The sequence below is a fragment of the Triticum urartu genome, chromosome 3 (genome assembly GCF_003073215.2).
Source record: "Triticum urartu cultivar G1812 chromosome 3, Tu2.1, whole genome shotgun sequence".
In the NCBI taxonomy this organism is placed as follows: Eukaryota; Viridiplantae; Streptophyta; class Magnoliopsida; order Poales; family Poaceae; genus Triticum; species Triticum urartu.
In genome coordinates, this window is record NC_053024.1 from 562,141,641 (window position 1) to 562,169,461 (window position 27,821).

The following is a 27,821-nucleotide window of genomic DNA, read 5'->3' on the forward strand; positions in this document are numbered from 1 at the left end:
TGTGTTCTACTCGTGCATATAACATCAACATAAAAAACCTAGGCTCGGATGCCACTGTTGGGTAACGTAGTAATTTCAAAAAATTTCCTACGCACACACAAGATCATGGTGATGCATAGCAACGAGGGGGAGAGTCTGATCTACATACCCTTGTAGATCGCAACGGAAGCGTTGACACAACGTAGAGGAAGTAGTCGTACGTCTTCTTCCCGATCCGACCGATCCAAGCACCGTTACTCCGGCACCTCCGAGTTCTTAGCACACGTACAGCTCGATGACGATCCCGGGCTCCAATCCAGCAAAGCTTCGGGGAGAAGTTCCGTCAGCACGACGGCGTGGTGACGATCTTGATGTTCTACCGACGCAGGGCTTCGCCTAAGCACTACAACGATATGATCGAGGTGGAATATGGTGGCAAGGGGCACCGCACACGGCTGAGGAACGATCTCAATGATCAACTTGTGTGTCTAGAGGTGCCCCCTGCCTCCGTATATAAAGGAGCCAAGGGGGAGAGGTGCGCCGGCCAGGAGGAGGGCGCAGGAGGAGTCCTACTCCTACCGGGAGTAGGACTCCCCCCCAATCCTATTCCAACTAGGATTCCCAAGGGGGAAAGAGGGAGAGGGGTGGCCGGCCACCTCTCCTAGTCCTAATAGGACTAGGGGAGGGGGGAGGCGCGCAGCCCTTATGGGCAGCCCTTTCACCTTTCCACTAAGGCCCACTAAGGCCCATATGATTCCTGGGGGGTTCCGGTAACCTCCCGGTACTCCGGTAAAATCCCGATTTCACCCGGAACACTTCCGATGTCCAAACATAGGCTTCCAATATATCAATCTTTATGTCTCGACCATTTCGAGACTCCTCGTCATGTCCGTGATCACATCCGGGACTCCGAACAACCTTCGGTACATCAAAATGCATAAACTCATAATAACTGTTATCGTAACGTTAAGCGTGCGGACCCTACGGTTCGAGAATAATGTAGACATGACCGAGACACGTCTCCGGTCAATAACCAATAGCGGGACCTGGATGCCCATATTGGCTCCTACATATTCTACGAAGATCTTTATCGGTCAGACCGCATAACAACATACGTTGTTCCCTTTGTCATCGGTATGTTACTTGCCCGAGATTCGATCGGTATCCAATACCTAGTTCAATCTCGTTACCGGCAAGTCTCTTTACTCGTTCCGTAATACATCATCTCACAACTACCATATTAGTTGTAATGCTTGCAAGGCTTATGTGATGTGCATTACCGAGAGGGCCCAGAGGTACCTCTCCGACAATCGGAGTGACAAAACCTAATCTCGAAATACGCCAACCCAACATGTACCATTGGAGACACCTGTAGTACTCCTTTATAATCACCCAGTTACGTTGTGACGTTTGGTAGTACCCAAAGTGTTCCTCCGGTAAATGGGAGTTGCATAATCTCGTAGTTATAGGAACATGTATAAGTCATGAAGAAAGCAATAGCAACATACTAAACGATCGGGTGCTAAGCTAATGGAATGGGTCATGTCAATCAGATCATTCAACTAATGATGTGACCTCATTAATCAAATAACAACTCATTGTTCATGGTTAGGAAACATAACCATCTTTGATTAACGAGCTAGTCAAGTAGAGGCATACTAGTGACACTTTGTTTGTCTATGTATTCACACATGTATTATGTTTCCGGTTAATACAATTCTAGCATGAATAATAAACATTTATCATGATTATAAGGAAATAAATAATAACTTTATTATTGCCTCTAGGGCATATTTCCTTCAGTAATATGGTGATAGGTTGGAATGTTTCATCACCCAGGAATGTGGATTACTATCGCAGGATATTTTTCCTCTTGATGGTGCTTCCACTGAATGTTATGCACCCCTGTACGACCATATATCTAAGTTTGCATGTTCATTCAGAAGATTATATTGACTATTCAATTCAGGGTTCAACCTTTGAATAACACAGTTCTGGCTCAGTAGTTTGAGATTCTATTGTGCACCTTGATCTTGATAGACATCTAGACCTATAGCTGCGTTTTATTTTCGTTATCCCTTTTAGAAACTTACACGCTAACTTGGTGGATTAAACCGGTGTTCTAATTAAATGATAAATGAGTATAAAGATTTTCTTTTTTTACTGTTATATGACAAAATGAATGAACATGTGATCGCTATCCAGATTAGTCAGGCCATCTTGCAAATAACTATGGGATACATTACTGATATTTTCTTAGGATGGCCAAATAGACATGCATTCTTTGCTAGGTTAAGTTTTGTTATTCTTTGTACTTATTTGCTCAATCTTTGTAGTGAAATATTGCAAGATGAGGAAATGGCTCAACTTCAGAGTTTCAGTTAAGTGCACAGTTAAAGAAAAATTGTAACAACTCGGATGCAGCTCAGAGGTCAAATATCATGATGCAGAGTAGGCACTAAACCTAATGTATCTACTTGATTTTGTTGTTGCAGATTAAATGGTTATCTTATCTGTACACAGCTTATTAGGTAGTATAGCAGTACCCGCACATTTAGTAGTTGTTAGATAGTTTTTGTGCATAGTTGAACTGTGTATTGAGATGGGAAGCCAAGTTGAAAGGCTTGCGGATTCCATTTGTCAGACTGGTGGCATTCCTTAATTTCTGATCCCTGGTTATGATTTGATTCTTATTTATATTGTCCTATGGAAAGAGCATTAGGATAGGACAAGCAAACAAGCCTTTCAACATTCATGGTGTATATTTTGTTTCACCGAGCTGTGTTGCTTATGATTTTGAATTCGAACGGATCTGCTTCTGTTCACTAAAGAAATAAATGCATGGATAGAGAAGGTATGCTCTAAGCTGTTTTCCCTTAGTTTAAAGGAAGGATTAGTAGTACATGTAACTGTCTTTTCTTTTCTTGGTATTCAAACAAGAACAAATCACTGTTGATGTTTAAACTCTCTAGAATCTCATAAATTTTATTATTCCTCTTAAACTTCTGATACAAAATTGGAGTTGTAAATTATTTATTCTGGCACAACCAACTGCTTCTTCTTCTGCCTAGCTTGCTTTCGATGAAGTATTCCTGGTGACCTGGTCAATAGACTGCACTTGCCTATTCCAAGCACATACATGCCTAAGGATGTCATGTAAGAAAAGCTTTAACGAAATCACTTTGGTTTGTAAATGTCCTTGAGGATTGAATTAATAGAAACTAGCAATTCTTCTGCCTAAACTGATTCCTGCAAATTTTCTTGCCGAACTACTACATGGTAATACTCCCTCCATTCCATATTCTAATGCACATAGTTTTTTGCCTAGATTCCGAAATGTAGTGCGCATAAGCTGCTTTGGACTAAAGTAGCCCTGGACTGTTCACAGGAACGCAGCAGCAGACACCCACGTGCTGTGACAGAGCGAGCAGCTGGAGGGAAATTCCTGTCCAAATGAGAATGTCAGCTCACGCATTGGTATAAACGCTACACGCAAAGGCGCATTATAAAGTGGAACAGTGGGAGTACTAAATTCATATGTAATACTAAATTCCTACATGTCATAAATTAGATTTTTCGACAATAAGTACCTAAGTCTATGTTATGTTTAAGTTAAAAAAAATGTCGATGTGAGCCATACATACACCGATTAATAAAGCGGTTAGTACTTAAATTGACCATCATTTCCTATGTGCCTTAGGGGTAAGTTTTCATCTCCACCATTGACCCGCTTAAGGTGGCTATACTGAAGCAGACCCCATATAATTATGAATGGTTTATGAAGTTGAAGGATGAAACTTGAATGAACACAATGTTGAGGTTTGTAAAGTGAAGCCTAAGACAAGTTTGAGGGGGTAATATGGACTTCTCTCAAACTATATTACCAGAGGACAATGAGGGCAAGACAGTGACAGCGATGAGTTTCTCCTGGTTCTGTTTTGTTGTAGGTGAAGTTCTTAATTATAATTATCAATGCGTTTGTTTTTCCTAAGGATGCAGTGACATGCAAGGTGAGGCAAATTGAAGCCAAAACAGCAGGACGGTCGGAAGTGTGCCATTTTTTCTATATAGGTTAGTGATTTTATCCTTTTTGTATTTTTACATTGCTAGGTACAGTAGTTTATATGAAATGATTTGTTAGGGCAGGGGGTGGTTCTTCAATCTTCAGGGAATCAAGCGGTAGCACCGGATGCTGACATGCATGAAAGGTAGGAGTGATGGAGTATATGTTTTTGTAGCAATTCACCATCGCCCATAAATAAATCATCTTTGCCCCGCTTCCTCTGTCCATCCGTCAACTCAAATTGCTTTGGTTCACAAGTTCGTTTCATCGTACATCTAGGTACACTAGAACAGAGAGACTACTTTCCTTGAATGGCTCATGCGAGTAAACTGACAATAGTGTTCATCCAAGATGCAGTTGTATATATATCTTCATAGAGATGTAGATGCATAGGTAGTTCAATAGTGCACATGTTCATCGACAGGGATGTAGATGTAGTATACAACCGAGGTTACATTGACAAATTAGTCCATTATGCTCCCAGGAAAAATAAAATATGGTATATTGTTTCACTCTATTATATTGTAAATATGAAAAAACAATTGTCTCTGTTGCAACGCATGACGAATGTGAGGTGGGGTCTTACAACGGGAAATCGAGAGCGAAGGGGAGAGTCCAATAGGAAAAGTGAAGGGTGTGTCATGGGGTGGAGTGGAGTTTTTCTATTGGGTTGGAATGACAACTTTGTTTGATAGTTGCCTGGGATAGACAGTAACATCTCATCATGCAACATGGTAAGTAAGGTCTTTTGTCCATTGTTTGTCATGGTTTATTGTTGTTTCTAATAGCTACCACTTGTAGATTTATCTTCCATGTGAATCCATCGGTCGATACATCTTGTACGTTATCCACAAAGGCACATCGATTATCTATTCTGGACCCTATTCATACAACACAACCGTTGGAGATGGAAAATCCGAGGCATTTAGTGAAATCAAAAGGTTTTGTGAGAGAATTCAAAGAAGCACTCAAAATAAAGCTACCAGGATAGCATTCTGATATATCAAAATGGCAACGTTTATTCCCTAATGGTATTCCAACGAGCGTAGATGGGTAATTAATTCATAATACAAACATTTATTTTTCTTATTATCATATTTAATATAATAATAATTTTTCCATTCTATGCTCTTATGGAATGGTAAAGACTTGGCGAAGCCGGTTTGCACAGCGAGTATTTTCCGTTACACATGTGCTTAGACCTTCCATGTGAAACATATACTTTTGCAGGATGGGTATGAGTTGAGGAAGCAACTTTTTATTATACTTTCTCAAACATCATGCAAATGAAGCTAAAGACAACTTTCATAATATTGTGCGAGAATTTCTTAAGCGCATCAAGTAGATCTCAATAGTTTGTAATAGATTTTGAGTTGGATCATCACTTTATATATATTCATTGTTAGATTGCCATTTTGTTATCAGTTTATATTACAAGTGAAGTGGACTTCAACTATTATGCAATTGTGACCGTGTTATATTATCCCAGCTGTGAAATTTAGCATGCATTATCTTTATATAACTTCAGCAAAATATTTCAGAAGCCCGTGGCAACCAGGTTTTTATGTCAACCCACCATATTTTCTAGCCAGTTGGGGAACTGAGTGCGGTAGCGGAGCTATGGGAGTGGTGGACATGCAATGAGGGAAGGACAAAGAATAGAGGATTAGGAAGGATGGATGGAGGTGTCGGAGCTGAGAAAAAAGAGGGAAATACCGAAGGGAGCTGGCATGGAAAGAAAGCGAAGTTGTGCCCCAAGGTTAGAGTGTGATCGTGCTATAAATGTTACCTTTTATCAATGCCCGTGTTCATTCTCGAAGGCTCCACACAATCATTGTGAAGGAAGATGGCAAACTCATTGAGGACAATCATTGTGGTGATTTCTAAGCTCAATTTCTGGTGGAGTAGTCTCGTGACAAATTAAGAGGACAACTCATGAGTAACTCATAAATTTATAAAATCACCTTGTTTTTTCATGCATATTCATGTTACCTACAAACGTTAGATGTGATTGATTTAGGGAAGAAACAATGGAAGAGATGGTGGTTTTGCAATGTAAAATATATGTCTGAATCAAGTATTATTTATTTAATCATCTATTTCATTTTTTCAAAATAATTGTTGGTTTGATTTATTTACAAGCATTTGCTCTTAGCAACGCACGGGCACCTCCAATCAGCAAAATATTTCAAAAGCCCATGGCAACGCACGGGCATTATACTAGTCAGAATAAGGTCTTAAGAGGTGTTATCATGACACCCCTTTACATCATTCTGCATATATTATGCCTATGCAAAATATAGTGTTTTTAACTTGGACGCACAGGTTGCTCCAGATACATTCTCTTGCATGTGCACCACTGCCGCAATATTCGGATCCGACACCGCAATATTTTGCATAGGCACAATATCGAACATGTGCCATCGAGGCAGATCCGTTGAAGTTTGTGATTACCCTGCGCACTGTCCAGACTGGCCCTGAGCAGCGCCAACTCGCGCGAAAACCGGCTGTTCCGGAGGGTTAACGTTGACCTCTATACTCGATACTTCTCACTGCTGTTCCACGCTGTCACGCTGATTTGAAGTTCATGGGTTACCACCACTATCCATTCTCTCGCACGATACCCACCGCGCGCTCGTGCAGGCCGGCCGTCTTCCGATCACAGATTACTCTCGTATTTGGCGGGGCGCCCGATTTCAGAGAGAGGGAGCGAGGAGAGAGGATGAGGGCGCCTGCGCGCGCTCTCCTCGTCGTCTTCGCCGCCACCTGCCTCTCCGTCTCCATCGCCACCGACACCATCGACCAGGCCGCGTCCATCACCGGCAACCAGACGCTGGTCTCGGCCGGTGGAATCTTCAGGCTCGGCTTCTACAACCCGCCCGGCAGCTCCGATGCCAGAGCCTACCTCGGCATTTGGTACGCGGCCATCCCGGTACAGACCGTCGTGTGGGTCGCCAACCGCCAGAGCCCCGTCGTCAGCTCCCCCGGCGTCCTCAAGCTCTCCCCAGACGGCCGCCTGGTCATCGTCGACGGCCGGAACGCCACCGTCTGGTCCTCCCCGGCGCCCACCAGAAACGTAACCGCCAAGACCACCGCTCAGCTCCTCGACGACGGCAACTTCGTCCTGAGCTCTGACGGGAGCGGCTCGCCACAGAGCGTGGCGTGGCAGAGCTTCGACTACCCGACGGACACGATGCTCCCCGGCATGAAGCTCGGGGTGGACCTCAGGAGCGGCATCGCCAGAAACATCACGTCGTGTAGAAGCCCGACCGACCCCTCGCCGGGGAGCTACACGTTCAAGCTGGTCATGGGCGGGCTGCCCGAGTTCTTCCTCTTCCGCGGCCCGGAGAGGATCTACGCGAGCGGGCCGTGGAACGGCGTGGTGCTCACCGGCGTGCAGAACCTCAACGCCGAGGGCTACACGTTCAAGGTCGTGTCCAACGCCGAGGAGACGTACTACGCCTACTACGTCAGCGACCCGTCGGCGCTGTCGCGGTTGATCCTGGACGGCGCGACGGGGCAGCTGCAGAGCTACGTGTGGGGCAACGGCGCGTGGAGCAGCTACTGGTACCACCCCAGCGACCCGTGCGACAGCTACTACAAGTGCGGGGCGTTCGGTTTCGGCGTGTGCGAGGTCGGCCAGCCCCCCAGGTGCAGCTGCCTGCCGGGGTTCAAGCCGCGGTCGCCGGAGCAGTGGGAGCAGAGGGGCTGGTCCGGCGGCTGCACCAGGAGCGCCAACCTGAGCTGTGGGGCTGGAGACGGCTTCTGGCCGGTGAACCGGATGAAGCTGCCGGAGGCGACGGAAGCGACGGTGCGCCCCGACATGACCCTGGCCGAGTGCAGGCAGCTGTGCCTGGGTAACTGCAGCTGCACGGCGTACGCCGCCGCCAACATCAGCGGGGGAGTCAGCCACGGGTGCGTCGTTTGGGGCGTGGATCTGCTTGACATGAGGCAGTACCCGGTGGTCGTGCAGGATGTGTACATCCGGCTCGCACGTTTCGAGATCGACGCCTTGAAAGCCGCAGGTTAGGACTTCCACATATTTATTAAAGCTTTTCTTCAGTTATATTCTGCAGTTTAACATTAGTAGCAAATCACATTATGAGCAGTTTTCTGTTACTCTCTCCGTTTCAAAATAAGTGTCGTGGTTTTAGTTCAAATATTTTGAATGGAGGGAGTAACCTTGTTGAATTTCATGATTATATTGCTGCTATGTTATCTTAAAAGACCGCTTTCATTTCATACCATTTGGATTCTATATGCACCAGCCAATTCAACTAGACGCCTGAACTGATGAGAGCATTTTTTTTTTTGAAAGGCAGATATATAACTGTAAATTTTATGCAATAGAATGAACTGGTGAGAACATTGATAACACAAGAGGAGAAGCAATTGAAGATTATATTGTGAATTCATTTGCCGCAGCATACATGTCAAATATAAGCAGATTTGCATGGGCCCAGTAGCCCTCAGCCATTCGTTGGGTATAAATTTGCAAATAGCAATTGATTCTTCTACTGGTAGGATGTCTGTATCACATATTCACAATCGCTGGATTAGGCGCAGTGCAGTCCACAACATCAAACAAAGATCAAACGTGCAACACGAACTAGCTTCAAAGTGGCGAACACTAATAATTATAAAAAGCATGCGTATGATAGCTTCAAAGTGGCGAACACTAAAATAGTTAATAACTACTCAATGCGAACAAGCATAATGCTGCGGTGTTAGACAGGCTTACCTCATGTTCACCGCTGTTTTATTTCAGCTAACAGTCAACGTCCGAAAAGGAACGTGGCGATCCCCGTCGTCGCCACTATTTTCGGCGTGCTTCTCATGGTGGCGGTTGCCTGCTGCTATTTCTTGAGAACCAAGGCGATCACAAAGCGTCAGACCGGAATGCCACCAAGTACAAGGGGCGACGTGTTTCCCCTAGGGGTCAGGAAACATTCAGCGCTGAGCACAGCACAGGATCGACAGCTCAATGAGAGCAGGATGAGCAGCGAAAAAGATCTTGAACTTCCGTTATTCGATCTAGAAGTGATTCTAGCTGCAACAGACAACTTCTCTGCGGATAGTAAGATAGGACAAGGTGGATTTGGCCCTGTTTATATGGTAGGATAAGAATCAAGCAACGGTAGAACATCTTTCTTTTTTTACTGATGTAGTAGATTTTAACATACCTGCAAACTGATGAACAGGCAAAACTTGAAGATGGACAAGAAGTAGCAGTAAAAAGGTTATCCAAGAAATCAGTACAGGGGGTTGTGGAGTTCAAGAACGAGGTAAAACTGATAGCAAAGCTTCAACATAGGAACCTCGTGAGGCTGCTAGGCTGCTGTATCGACGACCAAGAGAGAATGCTAGTGTACGAGTTCATGCACAACAACAGCCTAGACACGTTCATATTTGGTCGGTTCATTTGTTTATTTTACGGAAACAACTTCTAACTACTTCGGCTGGCATTGCATCTACGATGTATTTACATCAATTGAAATGTTGTGCAGATGAAGGAAAGCGCAAGCTACTAGGATGGAAGAACCGATTTGAGATCATTCTGGGGATTGCACGGGGTTTGCTATATCTCCATGAGGATTCAAGGGTCAGGATAATCCATAGGGATTTAAAGGCAAGCAATGTGTTACTAGACAAGAACATGATTCCCAAAATCTCAGACTTTGGTATTGCAAGAATGTTTGGAGGTGATCAGACAACTGCATATACCACAAAGGTCATCGGGACATAGTGAGTATTTATCTTGTCACCAATATGTACATATATTCCAAAAATGAGCTTTCACGCTGACTAGTGAAATTGTGGTCTTCAGCGGCTACATGTCTCCAGAATATGCAATGGATGGCGTGTTCTCTATGAAATCCGATATCTATAGCTTCGGTGTACTGGTGCTAGAGATTGTCACTGGCAAGAAGAATCGTGGATTTTATGATGATGAGCTTGATCTGAGCCTCCTTGGTTGTGTAAGTACCAACATGATTAATTGTCAAAGTTAATGATCTTTGATCGCTTGTTACTTTATGTTACTAATGTACAACTATGTTGATCCTTTTTAGTCGTGGAAGTTGTGGAAAGAAGGTCGGACTGCGGATTTACTAGATGAAGCAATGGCCGGCTCGATTGACTACAGTGTGGTGCTCAGATGCATACAGGTTGCTCTCCTATGTGTTGAAGTGCATCCTAAGAACAGGCCATTGATGTCTTCCGTTGTCATGATGTTGAGCAGTGAGAATGCAACATTGCCAGAGCCAAATGAGCCTGGGGTAAATATTGGGAGGAGCACGGACACGGATTATTCTCAAACCCACACTGGAACCATTTTTACAGGGGATGCAATGAACGATAGGTAGTTTGGAGTAGAAATTCTTTTCACTTTCTTGCTATAGTGGAGTAGTTTGGCGAAGGCAATTTTATTTCAATACTCGCCACGATCTCTTGTAAACTATATTTATTACATGCATAAAGAAGAACTTGTAAGGGCATGTACAATGGTTGATAAGATAGTTTTATCTTAAGTTTTGCATGTAATTTAGAGATGACAAAGAAAAATATCTACAATGGGTCATCTCTTAGCTTATCTTTAATAAAGCTATCAGGGCAAAAAAGAACACAAGCTTGTAATCGATCCTTGCACTTTTGATGGGTACCCGGGGCAGGCAGCTGACCCTTGCGCCACCGCCGGCCTCTGCTGGGCCGGCGATGTCGCCGGCGTCGGGAAGCTTGTCTGGCTCAAGATTCTCATGCCTGAGATCGGACGTTGGCTCCTCCGACGAGGAGGATGCGCCGACTGTTGGTGTGCAGCTGGCCCTTGAGGTGCTTGGGGAGGATGTTGGAGGCGGGGAGTGGAACACGGTGTCTCGCCGGAAGAAGAAAACTGAGGCGGAGCTGGTCTAGGAGTTCTGGGACGATGCGGGATTCCCGACGCCGGCATCTCGTTTCTGGGAACACCGGTCGTCGTCGTCGCCAGGGTCGGGTGTGCCATCTTGCATGGAGCAGGAGAGGATCGCCGATGCGGAGGGCTCGGAGCTGGTTGGTTCGGCGTCGCTGTCGAGATCGGCGGCCCCGGTGCTCTCCGGCCGGAAACCTGTGTCCCCACCGTCCGGGCTGAGAGTCGCCCGACAGCTACGATTGGGGCCTTGGCGTGGACCCCTGCCGCCGCGCCGGGCGACGCCCCCGCCGGTGCTGGGACAGTTCATTGACGCGGCCAGGAAGAACCCCTCCGCGGCAAGCCGGCAATGCCCGCCGGCGTCAGATGCATCGCCGAGATCTGACGTCGTTCAGGTGCCGGGTCCGGTGGCGAGATCGCAGGGAATTCAAACTCAACTGTCCTCGGGCTTTGGGCCCATGCATGCACAAAAGGACGCAGGCCAAGATGTATTTTCTTGGGCCTTTCTGAGGACGCGCATGAAGGCAATCTGGGCAGGTTTTGGTAACCATCAGGCCGCGATTGCAGCAGTTCCTTTCACCGCTTCGTCCTCGTCCTCGTATCCTGACGCAGATCCTTCGATCGCCGCCAAGCCTCTGCACACCTCACGGACGCCGTCTCCAACTCCAGCATCACCTCCCTGCGCCGGGGTCGCCCGCTCCTACGCGGCGGTCGCCGCGACGTTTGAGCGCCCCATGGCGGGCGTTCCTCCGACAGCACCTGGTGTCGCTACCACGGGAGGGCCAAACCCTCGCCCACCACCAGCCATTGGGCCGACTCCCGCTCCTTCACGTCCTCCGGCGCAGGCGCTGGGCTACTCCGGTCCACCACATCAGCAGCATGGACTGGCGGCGGTCTACAACTATGCTCCATCAATGCAGCAGCCCCCTGTTTACGTCCAGGGAGGGCAGTACGTCTCGCCGTACGGTACAGTCATTGCAGGAGGGCAACATCCCATGTACGGGGTTCCGTCGACCGGGGTGTCCGCCCCTCCGCAATTCCATCCAGGTGGGGCGATGCCTCAGCCGGCTCAAAAACGCAAAAAAAGAAGTCACAGCAGCAGCAGTTTGCGGGTGGAGCTTTGCAACCCGGTATTCAAACTCCAAAACACGTGCCGGTTCAGCAACAATTTCAGCAGCAGCACATGCAGTCATATCAGCATGGGCAATATCAGCATCCTCAGATGCCAAATGGGCCTGCTATTGTTGATACCCCACCATTGGCGGCTCCAGTGTCTGATGTGCAGGTCGATACGGCGCCCAAGTCCAAGGCTAAGAAGGGGGTTCGTTGCTGGAAATGTGCGGTTAATACGCATGCAGCGAAGGATTGCACTGTGCAACATTACTGCTATATTTGTGACAAAATCGCTCATCCAACGTTGCAGTGTCCTGTTCTCAAACTCCCTAGGCCCAGTGCTTTTGTTTCGGGAGTTGGTGCTGAGGAGACGTACTTTGTCCAGTTGCCTGATTCCGTGGTGAAAGATCATTTAGCACCGACACAGTCTCCGATAGCCCGAGTTCAGGTTACTGGTTTGATGGTACCGGCTAGTGTTGTCGAGAGCCAGATTGCTAGGAGATGTCTGGTACATGATCGATGGAAGTGGGAGGCTATTCAACACGGGTCTGATGGTTACCTTGTTAGCTTTCCGTCTTTCGAGGACTTGGACAGGATGGATGGTATTCAGATGAACGTCCCATCTGTTAATGCTCGGATGACCGTTACCGCATGGAGGTCTCAGGAGGTCCCACATAAGCTCGAGCTTCAGCAGATTTGGCTCCATGTTGAGGGGGTTCCCCATACGGTTCGTCATTTTTGGGGCTTATGGGATGTTGGTACTTTGATGGGCAAGACATTGGATGTCGATCTTCTTAGCCTGCATCATCGTGGTGTTGTACGTATTCTCGTGGCTATGACCAACTCTCAGATATTGTCAAAGGAGAACGACAATGCTGGTCCTTTTGCTGCAACAGATGTGGTGGTTAAGCTCAAGGGCTACACTTTCTCGTTTAGAAGGGAGCCGGCGGGTTACATTCCGGACCCTGATTTTGTCCCGTTCGTTTGGAGACGCAAGGGTGATGATGCTGATGATGATAGTGCCGCCAAGGAAAAGGACAATGAGATGGACACATCGGAATACACCGGGAACCCATCCAACCATCCGTCGTCCAGTTCTGCTCCGGCGAATAACACTAATGTGACTCAAGTTCAACAACGGGAGCTGCCGACTGTTGGCTCTGGTGGTGCGACGGGAGGTGGTCCTGTGTTGTTGGCAGTCACTTCGTTTAACCCCGCGCTGCAGACGCCGAGAGGTATGGAGCTTTCCGCGGATCTTAGAGTCAATTCCACGTTACCTGGATGTCTCGAAAGATCCCCTCTGGTTCACCGACAGGAGTTTTCCTCGCCTTCTACACTGCAGGTTGTGGTTGCATCGCAGCCGTCGTCGCATTCTCGGCCTGCATCGTCGTAGTCCGCTGCCCTCCTGTCGGAGCAAGTCATCGGCGGCTCGGCGGGGCGCCCGTACTCTTCTGCAGTACACCTACAACCAACTGCTAAGGTGGCGTCGCAGCCGCCGTCGTCGACGCGGACGACAGCGTCTAAGCCGGCTGTTCCCGAACCGGTGCAGGCTGCCGATGGTACAACGCATGCGGGGTGCCGGCATCCTGTGGCTATGGTTGAGGCCAATTGGCATGCATCTCATGTGGAGATACCCATGCATGCACGTACTGGGGAAGTGGAGCTACCCATGTATGCATGTAGTGAACCTGGACGTGAAGGGCTACCCCCAAGTGTGCAGCCGTGCATAGCTGCACCCGCGGCTTCCCTTCGGTCTCTGTCCGCGCCGGACGAGTCCGCGGCCGCTCCTCAGTCTCAGGCGGAGCCGGACGTGTCTGCCTTCCCATGCACGCTCCTCCAGTCAGGCCATCTTCGGAAGTGCCGCCGTGTGTTACGGCGGCCGAGACTGCCAGGGAGGTGGTTGCTACTACACCCACATCCCCCCTCCAGCGGCGGTGCTTGCGCGGCACCCTTCACCAAGAATGACACCTACACGCCGAAGTGGCCGTCATGCGGTGGCCGACGATGGAAGGATGGACACTGACGAGGACTCTTTGGTCAAGGCTATGCGGCGTAAAGCGGCGCAGAACCTCGACAACCAAGGTACTTCGTCATCACTCAAATCATTTTTATCTTTTTCTAATACATCCATCGTTTCCAAGTTGAATAATGTGGGTGTTAGTCTAGGAAATAATGAGAATGATATTTCTGTTTCGACAAATGCTTTGAAACATTTGGAATATGACCGATTGAAGGTTACTCCACGAGTTTCTAGCAAATCTTTTATCTCACATCTAGATGAGGAGGAGCTGCATGCCACATCAGATGGTCAGCTACTCGCTCATGTAGTAGGGGAGATTTCAGACGTGGGCTTGGAGGAACCCGGGCTTAGCTCATTGCTTGAGCTTACAGCTTCCGGTCGTAAATCCAAGTCGGACCGTTTGAAAAAATGTTGTAAATCCTCTAAGAGGGCGAAATTTTCTAAATCTCCTATTGTTTCCTCATGAATGGCATGTTCTTTAATAGCAGAGGTCTTGGTGACTTGGCTAAACATCTATTCATTGCGGAATGTAATAGGGAACACAATTTAGACTTTTTGGCTTTATCTGAAACAGGGAGACGTGATTTCTTAGTAAGTCTTCTTAACCGTCTTTCTGGCGGGATAGACTATACTTGGATTTCTCGGCCACCTCGAGGTCGTTCTGGGGGCATTTTACTTGGCGTAAACACGGGGACTATGGATGTGTTGGCTAGTTCGGATGGTGAGTTCCACATTAAACTCCATATCCGGAACAAAGCCGACAACTTCACATGGACCCTTGTCGCTGTGTATGGAGCAGCCCAGGATGAGTTCAAGGCTGATTTTCTCTGTGAATTGGTTAATCTGGCGAAGGAGAATCCCTACCCCATTCTTATCGGTGGGGATTTTAATTTGCTACGATTTCCAAATGAGAAAAGCCGAGGTAGGTTTGATAATCATTGGCCTTTCCTCTTCAATGCTGTCATAGATAGTCTAGATTTGTGAGAGGTTTCCATGATTGGAAGACAGTTCACTTGGGCGAACAGTCTTCTAGAACCGACATATGAGAAACTAGATCGCGTATTAATGGATACCGACTGGGAATCCAGATTCCCTATGGTTTCTGTACGCGCTCTACCTCGCATAGAGGCTATCTCAGACCACGCACCCATCCTTTTAACTACTAGATTGCCACGACCGCAGCACAGAAACCGGTCGGGATGGATTCCATGACATGGTCAAGAAGGTGTGGGATAAACCGGTTGCCGGGCTTACCCCAATACACAAATGGAACAACAAAATTCGTGCATTACGTAAGTTCCTTAGTGGTTGGGCTAGGCACACTGCGGGTATCCTCAAAAAGGAGAAGCTTCGTCTTTCGTCTATCATTGATGAATTAGAAGCCTTGGCAGAGGTTAGACCTCTATCTGAGCATGAAATCGAGATCAAGAGTCATTCGAATGCACAGATAGCTAGCATGCTGCATGAGGAGGAACTCAAATGGTACCAACATAGTAACTCTCAATTTATCCTGAAAGGTGATTCGAATACTAGATTTTTTCCATGGAGTTGCCAATGGCAGACACCGGAAGAAAATTATTCATTCCCTACAACAGGATGAGGGCATGATTGAGGGACATGAGCAACTTAAATCTTATATCACTAATTATTATAAAAATTTGTTCGGAGCCCCAGAGGAAGGTAACTTCTCTCAATGGATGAGTCCCGAACGGATGACATTCCCCAGGTCTCTAATGAGGAAAACGACCTTCTAACAGCCCCATACTCCGAGGAGGAAGTTAGAAAGGCGGTTTTCCTAATGGAGCACAACAAAGCCCCGGGTCCAGATGGTTTTCCAGCTGAGTTCTACCAGAACTTCTGGGAAGTCATCAAGTCGGATCTCCTACTTTTGTTTAGCGACCTACATGCTGGCCATCTGGAATTGTTTCGCTTAAACTTCGGTGAGATTATTTTATTACCTAAGGTTAATGAGGCTGAAAGGATACAACAATATAGACCTATTTGCCTCCTTAATGTTAGTTTTAAAATATTCATGAAGGTTGCGACTATTAGGCTAAATTCGGTTGCTGAACATGTGATTCGTCCTTCACAGACTGCTTTTATGCAAGGAAGAAACATCCTAGATGGAGTTGTTATCCTTCATGAAACAGTCCATAAATTATATCGGAAAAAGTTGAATGGGGTGGTACTCAAAATAGACTTTGAAAAAGCATATGACAAAGTCAAATGGCCATTTCTTCAACAGACTCTCAGAATGAAAGGATTTTCTGCAGAGTGGTGCGCTATGGTCCATAGCTTCGTTTCTGGAGGTAGTGTTGCCATTAAGGTCAATGATGACGTTGGACACTATTTCCAAACAAAGAAGGGATTGCGACAAGGTGACTCGGTATCGCCCATGCTATTCAATAGTGTGGCGGATATGCTAGCGGTCATGATTGAGCGTGCCAAGGTTGATGGCCAAATTGATGGAGTAGTAAGTCATCTAGTTCATGGTGGTCTCTCTATACTTCAATATGCCGACGATACGATTCTCTTCATGGATCATGACCTCGAGAAAGCGAGAAATCTGAAATTAATTTTATCATCATTCGAGCAACTCTCAGGTCTGAAGATCAACTTTCATAAAAGTGAATTATTTTGTTTGGGGATACCGATACATTATCGAAGACTCACAAATGCTGAATGGAAACATGTAGAGGAGAGGCTGCAAAAAAGACTTAGCAGTTGGAAAGGCAAATTGTTGTCTCTAGGTGGAAGATTGGTCCTCATAAACTCAGTACTAAGTAATATGGTACTATATATGATTTCCTTCTTCTAGTTGCCAAAAGGAGTTTTACATAGATTGGATTATTTCCGATCAAGATTCTTTTGGCAAGGAGATAGCGAGCGAAAGAAATATCGACTGGCTAAATGGAGTGTGGTTTGTCATCCCAAAGACCAAGGCGGGTTGGGCATTCATGACCTTGAGGTTAAGAATAGGGCCCTCCTTGGCAAATGGTTGTTTAAATTACTGACCGAAAATGGTGTATGGCAAACCCTCCTGAGGAGGAAATATGTGGGCTCCAAGGCGGTATCCCAAGTATACTGGAAGCCTGGGGATTCTCACTTTTGGGCGGGTCTAATGGCTACGAAGAAATATTTCTTCTCCTATGGATCCTTCTTGATTAAGGACGGCTCGGAAATTAGATTCTGGGAGGACAAGTGGCTAGGAAATGCCACACTCCGGGAACAATATCCGGCTCTATACAACATTGTGCGTCACAAGGGTGATACTATTGCCACTGTAATGGAATCATTTCCGCCAAATGTGACGTTCAGAAGAGATTTAATTGGACCTAGACTCCAATCGTGGTACATCCTGCTTCAACGGTTGTCCACGGTGCAATTGTCACATGGGTCTGATGTATTTCGATGGAACCTACATGAGAATGGAAAATTCTCAGTGGAGTCTATGTATAGAGCGTTAATCCAGTCTGATGTGCCAGTTGATAATAATAAGAAGATCTGGAAGATGAAGATACCTCTTAAAAATAAAATATTTGCATGGTATCTTCGTCGCAGAGTTATTCTTACTAAAGATAACCTTATCAAGAGGAATTGGCATGGAAGTCCGCAATGTGTTTTTTGTCATCATGATGAGATAATAAAACATTTATTCTTCCAATGCAAATTGGCTCTGTCTATATGGTCAGTCATCCAGATAGCTTCTGGCTTGTATCCTCCTTGTAGTGTTGCCAATGTATTTGGCAACTGGTTACATGGGATTGATCACAGGTTTAGAACTCTTCTTAGGGTGGGAGCTGTAGGATCAAAAGTATGTCTAGAGGGGGGGTGATTAGACTATTTGACCAAATAAAAACTTAACCTTTTCCCAATTTTAGTTCTTGGCAGATTTTAGCTATTATAGGACAAGTCAAGCAATCATCACACAATTCGAGCAAGCATGCAAAGAGTATATTGGCAACGGAAAGTAAAGCATGCAACTTGCAAGAATGTAAAAGGAGAGGGTTTGGAGAATTCAAACGCAATTGGAGACACGGATGTTTTTCCCGTGGTTCAGATAGGTGGTGCTATCCTACATCCATGTTGATGGAGACTTCAACCCATGAAGGGTAACGGTTGCGCGAGTCCACGGAGGGCTCCACCCACAAAGGGTAACGGTTGCGCGAGTCCACAAAGGGCTCCACCCGCGAAGGGTCCACGAAGAAGCAACCACCCACAAAGGGTCCACGAAGAAGCAACCTTGTCTATCCCACCATGGCCATCGCCCACACAGGACTTGCCTCACTAACGGTAGATCTTCACGAAGTAGGCGATCTCCTTGCCCTTACAAACTCCTTGGTTCAACTCCACAATCTTGTCGGAGGCTCCCAAGTGACACCTAGCCAATCTAGGAGACACCACTCTCCAAGAAGTAACAAATGGTGTGTAGGTAATGAACTCCTTGCTCTTGTGCTTCAAATGATAGTCTCCCCAACACTCAACTCTCTCTCATAGGATTTGGATCTTGTGGAAAGAAGATTTGAGTGGAAAGCAACTTGGGAAGGCTAGAGATCAAGATTCATATGGTAGGAATGGAATATCTTGGTCTCAACACATGAGTAGGTGGTTCTCTCTCAGAACATATGAGTTGGAATTGTGTATGTGTTCTGATGGCTCTCTCCACGAATGAAGAGGAGGTGGAGGGGTATATATAGCCTCCACACAAAATCCAACCATTACACACAGTTTTCCAATCTCGGTGGGACCGAATCAACAAACTCGGTCGGACCGAAAATGTAAACCTAGTGACCGTTAGAGATTTTCGGTGGGACTGACATGCAACTCGGTGGGACCGATATGGTTAGGGTTTGGGCATAACGTAATCTCGGTGAGACCGATTACACAAACTCGGTGATACCGAATTTGGTAATTAGCGAACCAGAGAGTTGGTCAGGCAAACTTGGTGGGACCGATTTGCTCTTTCGGTGAGACCGAAAAGTTACAAAAAGGAAACACTGAATTTACATTGCAATCTCGGTGGGACCGATTCGCTCTTTCGGTGAGACCGAAAAGTTACGAAAGGGAAACAGAGAGTTTGCAATCCCATCTCGGTGAGACCGAGATCCCTATCGGTAGAACCGAATTGGTAGGGTTTGGCAGTGGCTTATGACAAGTGAAACTCGGTGGCGCCGGATAGAAAGAATCGGTATGACCGAGTTTGGCTTAGGGTTTAGGTCATATGTGGATATGGGAAAGTAGTTGAGGGTTTTGGAGCATATCACTAAGCACATGAAGCAAGAGGCTCATTAAGCAACACCTCATCCCTCCTTGATAGTATTGGCTTTTCCTAAAGACTCAATGTGATCTTGGATCACTAAAATATAAAATGAAGAGTCTTGAGCTTTTGAGCTTGAGCCAATCCTTTGTCCTTAGCATTTTGAGGGTTTCACTTTCACATCCATGCCATGCCAATCATTGAGCTTTCCTGAAATAGTCATCTTGGAATAGCATTAGCTCAATGAGCTATATGTTGTTATGAATTACCAAAACCACCTAGGGATAGTTGCACTTTCAATCTCCCCCTTTTTGGTAATTGATGACAACATATAGATCAAAGCTTCGACAAATGATAATAAGCATGAAATATATCGTCGCTTTGAGAAGTATGTGACAAGTAAGAGCTCCCCCTAAATTTGTGCATATTTAAAATTTGCTTTGGACTGCAAATGCACAAAGAGTTAGAGTCATGGGTTACTCTTCCATGTCACATACATCTTGGTGGAGCGCTTAAAATGATAAGAATGAAATACATGCACTCATCACCAAGAATAGTGAATGATCACATAAAATAGATAAGATAATAGCATTAAGCAAACATTAAGTGTAGCTTATGATCAAACACATGATCATCAATGTCTCACGAGCAATGACATAGTATCTCAAGCACTCAAAAGCAAATAAAGTTCGAAAAACCACCAAATAAAGCAAGAGAGAAAAAAGCAACACTCTCTCTCTCGAAGCCTATGATCTATACATTTTTCTCCCCCTTTGGCAACAAGTTACCAAAAAGTTCCTAGAAAATGCATAGTGCTAGATCGACACTCAGGCTTGATCTTCTGGTGGTGGTGGAGTCCGGATCACTCCAAGGACGAAGGCTTCTGTAGACGCTGAAGTAGACGCTGGAGTTGGAGCTGAAGTAGATGCTGGAGCTGGTGGAACTGAGCTTGTAGCTGGTGCAGACGATGTGGCTCTGGTGTCAGCAACTGGCACTGCAGACGACCTCGGACCTCGTGGCACTCTGGCAAAGGCATCAGTTGTAGTCTTCCCTTTCCTCTTCTGCATATCACCTTGGAGCTGCTCCACTGCAGTCTGAATCTCTGTCACCTTGACATCCAAGTCATAGAACTTTTGTTCCATGATTCTCTCTAGGCTTGCCTAGTTCTGAGTTAGGGTGGCTAGTCCTTTCTCAATCCGCAGGGTGGATGCAATCAGGTAACCAAGCTTCTCTTGTTTGGTTTTCAGGAAATATTCAGATGTCTCCTCTTGAGTAGGCATCTTGGCAGCTTTCTCCTTCCTTGCCTTCTCCTTCTTTGCTTGTGCTTGTGCAGACGATGGTTCATTCTCAGTCATGACAACTTGATTGTCCTCAAAATCTGGACGGATGGGCAGGTGTTCCTTGTCCAATAAGTATATGCCCGTGCCCATCTTAGAGTTGATGAGCTCCTGAATCTGAGGGGCATAACCACAGCTCCTCTTCTGATCTGTTGCAGTCCTCTTAATGGTCTCTACCATGAGGCTCATCACCTTGAGCTTCTGTGGCACATCAAAGATATGTAGCAAGTTGATTGCATGGCCTCTGATCATCTTCTGATCTCCAGACTTGGGCAATAAGGTGTGCCTCAGGATCCAATTTATAGTTGGCAGCCCTGACAGAAGATAATGCACTGAGCCAAATTTGAATGTTTCAAGAGCTTCATTTGGAATTTCCTTGTACATATCGGACATTGAGTTATGATCCATCTTTTTCTTGGCATAGACATCCAAGTCATCTTCATTTTCCTCTGGGGCATTGATCAGCTGAGCCCATTCAGCAACTGTAGATTGGTACCTCGTACCTTCAAACATCCAAGTTATCCTACCATCTGGATAAAAGTGGGCTGTGGAGTAGAACTTCATGATGAGTTCCTCGTTCCACTTTGTGAGCTTCTGCCCAACAAAGTCCTCTACTCCACATGCCTTGAAGCTGTCCTGCACTCCAGGGTAGTACTCTTCATTGTCCTTGATGTATTGCCAGTCGACCCATCTCATATCACAGACTATTGGCTTCTTATCAAGCATCACTGTCTCATAGAAGTCGTGCTGTTCCTTGGTGTGAAATCTGTAGTCAACAGCAGTCCTCCTCCTTGAAGCATACGGATCTGCTTCTCTCCACTTCCTCAGCCCCGAGTCTCTCCTGAGCTTCATATCCTCAGCCACAGGATGAGCATCGTTGTGGTCTGGGATCTTGGGCTTGAGCTTTCTAACAACGTGCTCTTCATCCTCTTCTTCAGCAGCTTCAGGCACTGGGGCCTTGTTCTTCTCAGCTGCAGGTATGCTCCTTGTATTCCTCTTTGGTGCTGTCTTGACCTTTGATGCAGCCTTGGGCTTAGATGCAGTAGCCCTTGATTTGATAGCATCACCCATTAGCTTGGGTGCCTTAGGTGCTGGTGCAGCAACCTCTTCTTCCTCTTCTTCTTCCATGATGGAAGCCTTTCCAAGCACTCTGGATACGGTCTTCTTGAGCCTTTCCTTCCTTTTCTTGCCTTCAGCAGCAACTGGCTCTTTGGGTGCAGGCTTTTCAGTTGAAGCTCTGGCCTTTGACATAGGCTGCCTGCCTGCTGGCCTTTTGACTTTCAGTCCTGGCTTTGTGCCTTGAGCTGACTCAATTCTCTTTGATGTGGCTTCCTCCTCTGCCACATAATCTTCATCCTCAGAATCTGAAGTTCTTTTCTTCCTTTGTCTGGTGGCAGCTTTTGGCAGATTGCTAGGAGTACTTCTGCTGCCTTCATCTGAAGAACTTGAGGGACTAGTGCCCTCACTCATGTGCACTTGCTGCTCTGACATGTTCTGGCTGTCACTCTGGTCTGACATGATGAACAAGCTGACTGCTGACCCTATGAACAGTTTATAGATGAGGTAGAATAGATGAGCATCACAAAATGCAGAGATTTTTGCAAAAGAATGATCCAAAAACTTAGTTTTAGTTTCCCACTGAAATCATCTCAGATCTACCGATTTTTAAACTCGGTGATACCGAAGCAGTTTTGGAACCTAAACTAGTGAACTCGGTTGGACCGAGTCACAGTTCGGTGGCACCGAGACTGCTAGGGTTTCACAGAGTTCCAAAATCGATCACACCGATAAGTAATTCTCGGTCAGACCGAGTCTCACTTGTGCAATGGCATAAGCCAAATCGGTGGGACCGAGTTTTTCAACTCGGTGGGTCCGAGATGGTTTCGGCGGAAACCTAACCCTAAAATTTTCGAATCAGACCTAATCTACGAGCGCATTGACTGGATAGGAGTGTTTCAATCGTGGCAAGAATCATGATGATCACAATGTGCTAAGAATCAGATTGGAGAATAGCACAAAGATCGAGTCCATACCCTAGTTTGGCGGAGAGTCGCTACGGCGGCAACGGTGGGGTAGAATTCCCGTTGATGGCGACGGAGACCAGCGACTGGAGGCGGCTGGCGGCGAGGAGACGATCCGGAGACCATGTTGGCAGAGCAGGCTATCGCGCGGGCGAAGGGGTTCGGAGAAATTTCCAAATTTTTGCCCGTGACTATATATAGCCCAACCCTGTCGGTGTGACCGAGTGGAACAACTCGGTGGCACCGAGATTCATAACTGCAAGCAGTTACTGAAACTCGGTGTGACCGAAAGGTTCAAATCGGTTGCACCGAGATCGAAAACCTAGATCAACTTAATGATCTCGGTAGGACTGAAAGTGGGGTATCGGTCAGACTGAGAATCATAAAGAGGTTTTGGAAGTTTAAGTCTATGACGAATCGGGGACTCCGAGCGCTCCTCACACAGAGTGGTTCAAATCTGACTTGATCAAATTTTGTGATGTAGCATGAATAGAGTTTGAGACGAGAAAAGCATAGATAGCTAGAGGAGGTTCTTAGGCATTCTTGTCCATCCACTTGGCAAAAGGAAATAAAACCAAACAATCAAAACAACAAGTGGATGTCCTCGAATGAGTAAAATATGCAATCAGCATGCTCACACGGTAAGATGGCAAATGAAATATGTGACAAGGCATGCACAACCAATTCTAGCATCTGTCAAGAAATTTGCGATGACAAGGTCATCTATATATGAGTATATTGACTTAGGAGTCAAGTGAGAACACTTGATCGTAGGTCATACTCATCGTTTAAGCTCAAGTGGGGTTACCACTTTTACATAAAGCATTGTTGTATTCTCATCTTTAGAGTTGCTTTAGCTCAAGTCTTAGAGTAAAGCTCCCCCTAGATGTGATATCCCCCCTAAGAGGGATGAACTAACCTTGGGTTTTGTCGATGATGACTTCATGTAGATGTTGAAGATGTGGATGCTCAATGTTGATGTAGATCACTTGGAGCTATCCATTTGAGTGAATTGCACTTTCAATACCTACATGGGTTAGTCCCACAAGGAACAAACAAGGATATCCATAGACATAGAGTGATGCACACACAAGATGATGTCCATGAAAACTTTTAGGTTACCTTGTCCCTTGTCTTACCAACAAGAGGGTTTGTGACTCCTTGAACTAGTGCAAGATGTGGAAGTTGATTGCACTTGTTCTTGCCAAAATGATAAGAGTGAAGTATGTTGGCGGAGTCACCCTCAAGAACTCTCTAGTTCTTCTTCTTTTGGATCCACACCATCTTGATGGGAATCCTTGGAGTTGTAGTCGTACTTGATGAAGTGGAACTTGAAGTAGTCTTGGGAATCCACTTGACTAAGGTCTTAGGAGCTTCTTCAAATGCATCAATTTCCTCTTGAAGCTTGTCCTTGCCTTTTTGCTTGTAGTCTTGTGGTGGAAGATCATCTTGAGCTTGTGTCCCCTTGAAAGAAGTATCATACTTCTCTTGTTGAGGAACAAACTTTGTCTTGGGGTATTGATCTTCTTCCCACTCAACTCCATTGGCATTGAACTTTCGTTCAAAACCAACACCTTGATTCTTCCGGTGCATTCCTTGCTTGTGCACAATTTCCTCGAATTGCTTACTCCCGGCAAGGCTTTTGTACACTCCTTTCTCTATAATTCCCTTCAATAAGCTATTTTCTTTCTCAAGTGTAACTTGTCTAAGAGAATCATTAGTGGAATCAAGAGAACTACTAGAAGCAACAATATTGGATTTAGCATGATCATTGTTACTGCTAGACGAAGAATCTTTCTTGTTCTTGTTACTAGACTTGACTTGAGGCATGTAAGTGGATAAGAGTAAACGCTTGGCAATGTAAGAAGAACTTTTCTTGCGGAGATCATCATTGATTGCTTTTAAGAACTCATGCTCTTGCTCAAGATTGAGCCTTTCAAAGCGTAATTTCTCATGAGCTCTTAAAAGTTCTCGATGATCTTCGAAGATAGTTTCATGAGCTAACTTAAGAGTGTTTAGTTCTTTAGTTAGAGCCTCAATCTTCTTCTTATCATTGTCATTCGTTTTATCTTGATTAGCATGATTAATTGGCGTTTCATCATAGCATTCATCACTAGAGTTGTCAACAAGCAAATCATCACCTAACAAGTCATCTTCATCACTATTGAAATCAACATACTCGGGGTGTGTTACCTTAGGACCTTTGGCCATGAAGCATCTTCCAATTCCTTCATTTGGTGAGTCAAATATGTCGTAGGAGTTGGTTGACACAAGTGCTAGACCGGCAACACCTTCATCTTGAGTATCTTCGGAGTCGGAGTGATAACTTCTCTCGGAGTGGCTGTCGGAGTCGGAGCCGGATACCCATTCACCAACATGAGCTTGATGTCTTCGTTTTGTGTAGCTCCTTGATGATTTTTCCTTCCTTTCCGAATCCTTGCTTCTCCGTGAGTATCTTCGTTCATAACGATCCTCTCTACTCCTTCTCTCTCTTGGTGGTGATTCTTTGCTTCTTCTTTTTGGAGAATCTTCTCTTCTCTTGTAGGGAGCCGTACACTCATTGGAATAGTGTCCGGGTCTTCCACAACTGTAGCAGTTTCGCTCTCGACTAGAAGATCTTTTGTCATTGTAGGACCTTGACTTGAAGCTTCTATCTTTGCTTCTACTCTTGTAGAACTTGTTGAAGTTCTTCACCATTAAGCTCAATTCTTCATTGAAGTTTTTTTTCTCACTTGATGATGTAGGGGCTTCACATGAGGCTTTGTAGGCACCACTTGATTTGTTGTGAAGTTCCTCTTTATCCTTAAGTGACATCTCATGAGCAACAATTCTTCCAATCACCTCCGTTGGCTTGAGATCTTTGTAATTGGGCATCATTTGGATCAATGTGCACACGGTATCATATTTTCCATCCAAGGCTCTTAGATCTTCTTGATGATGAATCTATCGGTCATCTCTTCACTTCCTAAGCCGGCAATCTCATTTGTGATGAGAGCAAGCCTAGAGTACATTTCAGCGACACCTTCACCATCCTTCATTTTGAACTTGTCAAGTTGACTTTGAAGCACATCCAACTTGGATTCCTTGACGGAGTCGGTACCTTCGTGCATATCAATCAAAGTGTCCCAAATTTCCTTTGCATTCTCAAGACGGCTGATTTTGTTGAATTCTTCGGGGCACAATCCGTTGAAGAGAATATCACAAGCTTGAGCATTGTATTGCAACATCTTCAAATCATCCGTGGTAGCTTCACGGTTTGGTTCTTTCCCATCAAAGAAGTCACCTTGCAAACCAACACACACAATAGCCCAAACGGCGGGGTTATGTCCAAGAATATGCATTTTCATTTTATGCTTCCAACTAGCAAAATTAGTACCATCAAAGTAAGGACCTCTACGGTGATAATTTCCCTCGCTAGACGCCATACTCTCCTAGGTTGTGAAACCAAGGCTATGACCACCAAAAGCTATGGAGATCAAAGCAAATGGAGACCAAGGCTCTGATACCACTTGTAGGATCGAAAGTATGTCTAGAGGGGGGGTGATTAGACTACTTGACCAAATAAAAACTTAACCTTTTCCCAATTTTAGTTCTTGGCAGATTTTAGCTATTATAGGACAAGTCAAGCAATCATCACACAATTCGAGCAAGCATGCAAAGAGTATATTGGCAGCGGAAAGTAAAGCATGCAACTTGCAAGAATGTAAAAGGAGAGGGTTTGGAGAATTCAAACGCAATTGGAGACACGGATGTTTTTCCCATGGTTCGGATAGGTGGTGCTATCCTACATCCACGTTGATGGAGACTTCAACCCACGAAGGGTAACGGTTGCGCGAGTCCACGGAGGGCTCCACCCACAAAGGGTAATGGTTGCGCGAGTCCACAAAGGGCTCCACCCACGAAGGGTCCACGAAGAAGCAACCACCCACAAAGGGTCCACGAAGAAGCAACCTTGTCTATCCCACCATGGCCATCGCCCACACAGGACTTGCCTCACTAGCGGTAGATCTTCACGAAGTAGGCGATCTCCTTACCCTTACAAACTCCTTGGTTCAACTCCACAATCTTGTCGGAGGTTCCCAAGTGACACCTAGCCAATCTAGGAGACACCACTCTCCAAGAAGTAACAAATGGTGTGTAGGTAATGAACTCCTTGCTCTTGTGCTTCAAATGATAGTCTCCCCAACACTCAACTCTCTCTCATAGGATTTGGATCTTGTGGAAAGAAGATTTGAGTGGAAAGCAACTTGGGAAGGCTAGAGATCAAGATTCATATGGTAGGAATGGAATATCTTGGTCTCAACACATGAGTAGGTGGTTCTCTCTAAGAACATATGAGTTGGAATTTTGTATGTGTTCTGATGGCTCTCTCCACGAATGAAGAGGAGGTGGAGGGGTATATATAGCCTCCACACAAAATCCAACCGTTACACACAGTTTTCCAATCTCGGTCGGACCAAATCAACAAACTCGATCGGACCGAAAATGTAAACCTAGTGACCGTTAGAGATTTTCGGTGGGACTGACATGCAACTCGGTGGGACCGATATGGTTAGGGTTTGGGCATAACGTAATCTCGGTGAGACCAATTACACAAACTCGGTGAGACCGAATTTGGTAATTAGCTAACCAGAGAGTTGTTCAGGCAAACTCGGTGGGACCGATTTGCTCTTTCGGTGAGACCGAAAAGTTACAAAAAGGAAACACTGAATTTACATTGCAATCTCGGTGGGACCGATTCGCTCTTTCGGTGAGACCGAAAAGTTACGAAAGGGAAACAGAGAGTTTGCAAGATCCCTATCGGTAGAACCGAATTGCTAGGGTTTGGCAGTGGCTTATGACAAGTGAAACTCGTTGGCGCCGGATAGAAAGAATCGGTATGACCGAGTTTGGCTTAGGGTTTAGGTCATATGTGGATATGGGAAAGTAGTTGAGGGTTTTGGAGCATATCACTTAGCACATGAAGCAAGAGGCTCATTAAGCAACACCTCATCCCTCCTTGATAGTATTGGCTTTTCCTAAAGACTCAATGTGATCTTGGATCACTAAAATATAAAATGAAGAGTCTTGAGCTTTTGAGCTTGAGCCAATCCTTTGTCCTTAGCATTTTGAGGGTTCCACTTTCACATC

General features: G+C 45.7%; 1 protein-coding gene across 1 annotated transcript; it reads left to right on the plus strand.

Annotated features, from left to right (window-relative positions):
* The first annotated feature begins 6,629 nt into the window (after window positions 1-6,629).
* On the plus strand, window positions 6,630-10,608 carry LOC125545005 (receptor-like serine/threonine-protein kinase SD1-8). The gene is made up of 6 exons (XM_048708828.1): window positions 6,630-8,067; window positions 8,811-9,157; window positions 9,244-9,454; window positions 9,550-9,787; window positions 9,870-10,020; window positions 10,114-10,608. Exons 1-6 carry the CDS (start codon window positions 6,630-6,632, stop codon window positions 10,405-10,407), a joined length of 2,679 nt encoding a protein of 892 aa, XP_048564785.1. The 3' UTR covers window positions 10,408-10,608.
* The last annotated feature ends 17,213 nt before the right edge of the window (window positions 10,609-27,821 follow it).

Excerpts from the sequence above, each read along its gene's own strand:
- LOC125545005 (XM_048708828.1), top strand. The coding sequence starts at position 6,630 with ATGGGTTACCACCACTATCCATTCTCTCGCACGATACCCACCGCGCGC. Across the intron at positions 9,455-9,549 it reads CCTAGACACGTTCATATTTG|ATGAAGGAAAGCGCAAGCTA; the intron begins GTCGGTTCATTT and ends AATGTTGTGCAG. Across the intron at positions 10,021-10,113 it reads ATCTGAGCCTCCTTGGTTGT|TCGTGGAAGTTGTGGAAAGA; the intron begins GTAAGTACCAAC and ends GATCCTTTTTAG.